The 6,959-nt window shown below is 57.3% G+C and overlaps 1 protein-coding gene across 1 annotated transcript; it reads left to right on the forward strand.

Moving 5' to 3' along the window:
• The first annotated feature begins 3,999 nt into the window (after positions 1 to 3,999).
• LOC149341933 (uncharacterized) lies at positions 4,000 to 5,118 on the forward strand. The gene has a single exon (XM_089546716.1). It carries the CDS (start codon positions 4,000 to 4,002, stop codon positions 5,116 to 5,118), a length of 1,119 nt encoding a protein of 372 aa, XP_089402842.1.
• The last annotated feature ends 1,841 nt before the right edge of the window (positions 5,119 to 6,959 follow it).

A 6,959-nucleotide genomic window follows, 5' to 3' on the forward strand; every position in this document is an offset into this window, starting at 1 on the left:
CGCGGGGGTCGCCACCGTCTTCCGAGCACAGCGTCCCGGTGCAGGCTCCTCGGTTCTCAGTCCCCACAGCGGCCTCTACCCGACGCAGGCGTAATGACACCCGCACGACCTGCTTCCGCTGCGGCCGGATGGGACACTACGCGAGGGACTGTGCTGGCCCTCCGACGTCGGAAAACGATTCGGTGGAACGGTGCCCCCGGATAAAGTCCGTCCCCGCACTCCTTAGTTCGCCGCGTCCCCTTCTTTCGTCGGCTTCGATGACAACGGAAGCTCCCTACGTGCTCGTTGACGTCGCCCTGCTTGATCGGCACGTAGCGGCCTTGGTCGACACTGGAGCGGCTGTTAATGTGCTCGACAAATCGCTTATTGTCAACGCACCCCACCTGCTTCTTCCAGCCGCCAAAACCCGGCTCGTAGCTTTTAACGGCGCCCCCGTGGAGCAAGTCGGACGTGTTACCGTCAACGTGACAGCACTCGGAAAGACCATCTCCACCGAGTTTGTTGTCGCGGACAGCCCTATTTGGCCAGTGGTCCTCGGGTGCGGGTGGTGCCAGCAAGCCGGAGTCGTTCTCAATTTTACCACCACAGAACCACGTGCGAGCCAAACTCTGTGTGGGCCGGGTTGGCTTAGCTGGATTTCCAGCGTCGGTGTCACCCTGTGGCAGTCCCTGGTGTCGGCGACCAAGCGTGCTTCGGGATCTGTGCGATACCTCGGAACGAAGTGGCCACGTCGAGTCAAGCCAGTCGACGTCACTACCGTGACTGTGGCGACCGCCGTGACTCTGCCACCGGGTGCGGCAACTTGGGTGCATGCCAAGTCTGACAAACCGATCACAGCGGATGTGATTTTCGAACCTACCCGGTGTTCGGCTCCGGCCCGAGAGATGACCTCCCCTCGAAGCCTTCTGTCGGTGCTCAATGGAGAGGTCCACGTGTTAATGCTTAATATCAGCCGCGCACCGCTCGTGCTGACTCCCGGCACGCAATTGGGTGCAGCGTCAGTCTTGGACTCAGCATCACCGGTTGCGTCTTTGCAGCATGAAAAACCATCTCACCACACTCCAGCGCCGGCGGTCTTATCATGGGACGAATTTAACTTTGGGCCCACCCTGACCTGCGCGGAGCTCGCCTCTCTGAAGGCCTTGCTGCTCGAGCATCGCAGTTGCCTTGCTCTAAGCGCTAGTGAACTCGGGTGCACTTCCTGGGCCCAACACCGGATAAACACCGAAAACCGTGGGCCTATTCATCACCAACCTCGCCGTGTCGCGCCAGCTGAACGGAGAGTCATCCAGCAGCACGTATGCGACATGCTTGACCAGGGAATCATCGCCCCTTCTTGTAGCCCTTGGTCCTCCCCTGTCGTCCTTGTGCGCAAGAAGGATGGAACACTCCGCTTCTGCGTAGATTACCGCAAGTTGAACGCTATCACTCGTCTCGACGTGTACCCGCTGCCCCGCCTCGACGATGCACTTGACCGCCTGAAGGGGGCCCGTTATTTTTCCACCCTAGATCTGCTCTCGGGCTACTGGCAGGTGCCTGTTCACCCCGATGATGTGGAAAAGACAGCATTCGTGAATCCCGACGGCCTCTACCAATTCAACCGTATGCCGTTCGGTCTCTCAAATGCTCCAGCCACCTTTCAGCGCCTCATGGACCGCGTCTTAGGCCATATGAAGTGGACTATGGCGTTGGTCTACCTGGATGACGTCATTGTCTATGCGGCCACGTTTGATGAACACCAAAGGCGACTCAAACTCGTCCTCGAAGCCCTTACCTCTGCTGGGCTTCGCTTAAAACCAAAGAAATGTTTCTTCGGTTTCGCAGAGGTCACGTACTTGGGTCACGTTGTGAGCCGGCATGGCATCCGTCCCGACCCGGAGAAGCTAAAAGCGCTTACGGCTTACGAAGCTCCCACCACTGCCAAGGAGCTCAAAAGTTTCCTCGGATTTGCTTCATACTTCCGTCGTTTTATACCCAACTTTGCCAAGCGAAGCGCTCCCTTGACCGCCCTACTGAAGAAGAATGCAGCGTGGAGTTGGACACCGGCCCGACAGCTCGCGTTCCTTGACGTCAAGCACGCGCTCCTCGAGCCTCCTACGTTGGCCCATTACAACGAGTCGGCCCCCATCGTCCTCCACACGGATGCCAGCCAAGATGGGCTCGGCGCTGTCCTTCTGCAGGAAGACGAGTCTGGTGACCATAAAGTCCTAGCTTATGCCAGCCGCCAGCTTTCCGACGTTGAGCGCCGCGCGCTCTCCTCTCGCGCTCGCCCCGCGCCTCTTCTTTATTTGTATACCGCAGCGCGCTCTTGGTTGCGAAGGTCGTATGCCGTTACAATATATACAGGGTGTTTCACCTAAGACTTTCTGCAATTTTTAAAAATAAGCTATTTGAGTTAGATGCGCGCTTTTTCTGGCATAGCATTGTCAGTGGTGTAGTACATCATAATGCAGCCAAGACGTGCTAACTAGCAGGCTTGTTAACCAATATTTAATAGTTAACTTTTAAACTATTACCGTTGGGCTCCTTAATTATTGAGAGGCATGTAGCCCACCGTAAGTGATGTCCATATCCGTTTTTATAATTTCGAGAACGCGATTATCCTCGGCGCTGTGGTCCAACAAATTTTGGCTATTTCGACGAGTTACGTGCACTGGGGAGGTTGCTTTGCCTGCAAGCTTCTCAAACCGCATGTATTTTGGCGCGATGTAGGCGAAATTCGTTGCGCCACAGCGCCGAGGATAATCGCGTTCTCGAAATTCTAAAAACTGATATGCACATTACTTACGGTGGGCTACATGCCTCTCAATAATTAAGGAGCCCAACGGTAATAGTTTAAAAGTTAACTATTAAATATTGGTTAACAAGCCTGCTAGTTAGCACGTCTTAGCTGCATTATGATGTACTACACCACTGACAATGCTATGCCAGAAAAAGGGCGCATCTAATTCAAATAGCTTATTTTTAAAAATTGCAGAAAGTCTTAGGTGAAACACCCTGTATATATATATATATATATATATATATATTGTGGGGATACACATGAATCCCCTGCCCCATTGTAACGGCCGCGCGTAATTATCACGCGATGCTATGCGCGCGCCGTTCGGAAGGTTTGCGAGGGAGGGCACTCACGCCGCCCCCGCTTCCTTTCTCGCCCCGCCGCGACGCCGCTGCAGGGACTTTCCCTCTTTCCCCTTTCACAACGGAGAGACCTCCTCTCCACAGCCCGGGAAGGAGACGCGTTTCTCCCGAGGCTCGCTCGTCTTCTGGCGGGAGCCGTGCACACGCACGGATCGGAGATCTGCCACGGAGACCGCTGCCCTTATCGCCCGGCCACCGTGTGTGACTTTACCGCCGCGGGCCGTGAGCGAGGAACCACGCGAGGTGAGCGGAACCTACTTCCCCCACATTTTTGCGTGCGTTCTGCCCTTTGTGTTTTCCACCCCCGTACGCGAGCGGAACATCCTCGCTCGTTACGGCGGTTGTGTTGTTGCTGCTGCACTGTATTGCTCGGGAGCAATAAACGCTCCTCCGAGTAGCATACTCGTGTTTGTCCCCTCTGGCCCGAACCCGCCGTGGTTGCGACCTACCGCACCGCGGGTTGGGGGTCACAGCTCTGACTGCTAGGGCTGGCACGCTGGTGCTAGAGAGCGACAACTGCTTCTAGCCCTTTGAGCGTTACTACAAGAATAGACCCCCATATTCTTGGCGCCCAACGTGGGGCCAGAGGTGTGACAAACCGAGTGTCTGTGTGAGCGACTGCCGACACACAGACTAGCCATGGCGGCGAGCGGGATTGACATCCAGTCCCTGCTGTGGTTGTCCAATACGGCTTCTCAGCAGCAACATCTTGGCACGGCAGTAACAACTACTGCAGGTGTATTTCCAGAGGCTGACGCTAGCCCCTGCGATCTTATATCGTTTGAGCCGAGCGGTGATTCACACGACACACCGGCTCAGACGAGCGGCGACGCTAGGCACTTCTCGCCAAGCGCTATGCCGCCAGGTAGGGAGAGCATGGCGCGACACGTGCAACCTTGCTCATCCCACCTGGGCCCTCAGCCAGAACTACCTGGCCAGGCCCAAGAGGCTGTGTTGCGCAACGCCTTGCGCCTCATAGAGAGCCTCACGGGTATCGTGCAGAACAACCTGCAAACACCCGCTCCAGCGGCGAGTCCGAGGCTAAGGGTGGACCTTCCCAGTTACGGTGGCTACCATGATTTTGTCAGTGCCAACGAGTACCTTGAGCGCATGCTGACCTACCAGCAGGCGACAGGGCTTTCCGATGGCGAGATTCTGGCGCGTGTCGTGCCAATCTCACTGACTGATCAGGCTGCCCGCTGGTTCCGCCTTACTGGCCATCGGTCTCGCACGATGGAGGAGTTCCGAGCGAGGTTTCGCGAGGAGTTCTTGCCCGCAGATTACGAGCGTCGTCTGCGGCGCGAGTTGGAGCTGCGTACTCAGCATCCGGACGAATCGTTGCTTGAGTACGTGAGGGCGATGGACGAACTCTATCGTTTTGCAGACCCCTCAGCTTCGAACGGCGAGAAGGTAGAGCGTGTTACGCGACAAGCGCACCCTACCTTCGCAGCCTACCTACGAGGCGTACCGTTCAGGGACTTGGACGAACTCGCCTCGGCAGCCAAGCGCATACAGGCGGACATACTCGCCTCCCGCGCGTATCGGCCACCCCCGCCAGCGTCGCAGGCACTTGAGCCGCGATGCGCCTGGAACGGAGACACTTTTCGAAACCGTTCCCGGGGAGCCGAAATGGTTGCATTCAGTGACGGGCAATTGAGAAACGGTTGGGAACTGTCAGACCGAGCTCTCGACCCGTACACGTATGCTATGCGGTCAGCACACGCTGCGCGTGGCCAAGGTATGCAGAATCGGGACCGACATACCGACCCGAGGACGCTAGACCAAAGGGCATCTGCGACGGTTCGCCCGGCAGGGAGGAACGGTCAGCCGGCGCGAGGCGACAACTGCCCCGCCCGGCAACGGCCGAATACCCTCTGCTACCGGTGCAACCAACGAGGGCACTACGCCCGGGAGTGCAGACGCCCCGTGAACCGAGAGCACGCGCTTTCGGGAAACGAACGCAGCCGCCGGTAAGCAACGCTTCGCAGCCGGCGGCGTCAAGAGCGGTGCTCAGTGAGTCACACGAACTCCTAGCCCCGTTGGCTTGTCGTTTGGAACCACCCAGCGACACGCCAGTACCGCTTATTGAGCTTACAGTGGCACAACGTAAGTTCATGGCATTGCTAGACACAGGAGCGAGCGCATCCCTGTTTGGCGACGAGGTATGTGAGCATCTCCGTCGGAACGGACTCCGACTGCGAGCGAGCAACCTCACGTTCCGATTAGCCAGCGGCATTGCACACGCGAGCGGTGCCGCGCGGCTGGTGGTGCGGTGGGAGAAAAGAGTGAGGCGCCAGCGCTTCGCTCACCTCCCCGGCCTATCGGTTCCAATTATTCTTGGTAGAGACTTCCTCGCCAAGACGGGCATTGTTATTGACGTCTGCAACGGAGGATATAGGGAGCGAGCATGTGGCACCCTGAAACCTTTCGTTCAACCCCAAAAAGCGTCGAGAGCACATTCGCTTTCCGATGCTTCGCGCGCAGACGTACGCAACGATCGCCCGAAAAAGAGCCTCGAAACGCCTTCGGCACGGCTGAACTACCAGCCTGTCGACCGCGCCGAGAGGAAAAGCGCGGAAGGGAACCCCTCCCCTCCCGCGCGACCCCCTGTCCCCCCTGCGGTTGCACTCTGTGCCGTGGCGGCATGCAGGCCTCCCCACCCGCTGCTGGACAACTCAGACAGCTTGTCGGGGGAGGAAAAAGCGCGTTTGTCTCTGCTCCTAAACGAGTACGACGCCGTATTCACGGAGCGGCCTGGCTGCACTACGCTGGTTAGGCACAAAATTGAGACAGGCGACGCTGTTCCATGGAAGTGCAATCCTCGGCCAGTCAGCTTGGCTAAGAGGAAAGCGCTCGATAACGCACTGGACGAGCTTCTCGATACAGGCGTTGTGGAACGATCAAACAGCCCCTGGGGGTTTCCAGTGGTGCTGGTGCCCAAAAAGGATGGAACAACCCGCCTTTGTGTGGACTATCGACGCCTGAACGAGGTGACACGGAAGGACGCATACCCACTTCCGAGCATTCCCTCGATAGTGTCCAATGTTGGTGGAGCGAAGTACTTCACTACGCTCGATGCTAGCAGAGGATACTTTCAGGTGGAGATGACCCCCAGTGATCGAGAGAAAACTGCCTTCACTTGTCACAGGGGACTTTTCCAGTTTACCCGAATGCCGTTCGGCCTGGTCGGCGCGCCCGCGACGTACCAGCGTCTGATGGACCGTGTCCTAGGCGATGCAAGGTGGCACCACGCTCTTGCTTACCTGGATGACATTGTCGTGTATTCGGAAACCTTTGATGAGCACTTACGCCATCTCAGGGATGTACTGGAAAGGCTGAGGTCTGCGGGAATCACTCTGAACCCGAACAAGACCCAGATAGCGGCGACCCGAATAACACTGTTGGGGTTTACGCTAGACAAAGGACGCCTTCTGCCGTGCGAAGACAAGCTGCGGGCTATTTTGCAGTTCCCGTCGCCGGCAGATATAGGCGGACTAAGACGCTTTCTGGGGCTGGCGAACTTTTATCGACAGTTTATCCCAGATTGCGCAGCTCTGCAAGCCCCCTTAACAGCGCTGTTAAGGAAAGGTGTGAAGTGGCATTGGGGACCCGAGCAAGAGGCGGCACTACGCCATCTCACTTGCGCGCTCGCGGAAACCACAGAGCTAAGGCTGCCTGACCTGAACAGGGAATTTGTGATCCACACGGACGCTTGTGACCTGGGCTTAGGAGCAGTCCTGCTTCAAGAGCACGGAGGTAGCCTGAGACCGGTGGCGTTCGCCAGCCGCTCATTAACTCCCGCAGAGAAAAACTAT

The sequence above is a fragment of the Amblyomma mixtum genome, chromosome 5, assembly GCF_055824585.1.
Source record: "Amblyomma mixtum isolate Tamu chromosome 5, ASM5582458v1, whole genome shotgun sequence".
In the NCBI taxonomy this organism is placed as follows: domain Eukaryota; kingdom Metazoa; phylum Arthropoda; class Arachnida; order Ixodida; family Ixodidae; genus Amblyomma; species Amblyomma mixtum.

Excerpts from the sequence above, each read along its gene's own strand:
- LOC149341933 (XM_089546716.1), top strand. The coding sequence starts at position 4,000 with ATGCCGCCAGGTAGGGAGAGCATGGCGCGACACGTGCAACCTTGCTCA.